The sequence below is a fragment of the Penaeus monodon genome, chromosome 21, assembly GCF_015228065.2.
Source record: "Penaeus monodon isolate SGIC_2016 chromosome 21, NSTDA_Pmon_1, whole genome shotgun sequence".
Classification (NCBI taxonomy): Eukaryota; Metazoa; Arthropoda; class Malacostraca; order Decapoda; family Penaeidae; genus Penaeus; species Penaeus monodon.
In genome coordinates, this window is record NC_051406.1 from 26,461,360 (window position 1) to 26,462,131 (window position 772).

The 772-nt window shown below is 39.6% G+C and overlaps 1 protein-coding gene across 1 annotated transcript in view; it reads left to right on the forward strand.

Moving 5' to 3' along the window:
• The window catches only part of LOC119586385 (60S ribosomal protein L12-like), a 4,777-nt gene extending 4,337 nt beyond the window's left edge, over nucleotides 1-440 (forward strand). Inside the window, exons 3-4 of the mRNA XM_037935104.1 lie at nucleotides 22-140; nucleotides 272-440. Coding sequence (XP_037791032.1) covers nucleotides 22-140; nucleotides 272-358 — 206 coding nt within the window. The 3' untranslated portion in view covers nucleotides 359-440. The remainder of the gene's footprint in view (nucleotides 1-21; nucleotides 141-271) is intronic.
• Nucleotides 441-772: the final 332 nt, after the last annotated feature.

Genomic DNA, 772 nt, shown 5'->3' on the forward strand with positions numbered 1-772 from the left:
CTTGTATGTATTTACCAACAGTTAAGCATAATGGAAACTTGACCCTGGACCAGATGATTGATATTGCCCGCACAATGAGACCACGTTCCCAGGCAAAGGCCCTCTCAGGTACTCTGAAGGAGGTTCTGGGAAGTGCACAGGTATGTATCTAAGGAAGTTCTGCAAAATATCTGAACTATTAAACTGTAGAATTATATAGGCATAAGACTGTTTTAATGTTCTTTAGAAATAACCAGATCCTTTCTAATATCGGTTATTAACTTTATTTTAGAGTGTTGGGTGCACAGTCGAAGGACAGAACCCCCATGACATCATTGAGGGTATTAACGATGGCAGCGTCGAAGTCCCTGAAGAGTAAGGTGTGGCATTGCCTGCCAGCCAACACACCAAAGACCCTGGGAGAAGAATACACGAAGAGACCAAGATTCTCTGACCAAGAATGCATTTGTTTGGGATAGCACATTCCCCTTTGCTCTCATTCCATATTGTGTGAAAATCTCATGGGTAATAAAGTGTGAAGGTGACCTTGCTTTTATCCTCCTGTTAAACTTTTGAGCTTGTTCAGAGTTCTTTCATTGCAGTGATGGAACCAAATTTGCTTGCAGTAGAGGCTTGCCAAATACATGTTACTCCTTAAGCACAAAAATAAACTAGTTGATTTTTGCTACACAGATTCAATGCAAAGTTGTTCTAAAATTTATGCAAAATGCATAAAGGTGGAATTACCATTCTTGTATATACTCAGAATGGTGCAGAGTTCAGAAAAGATTTT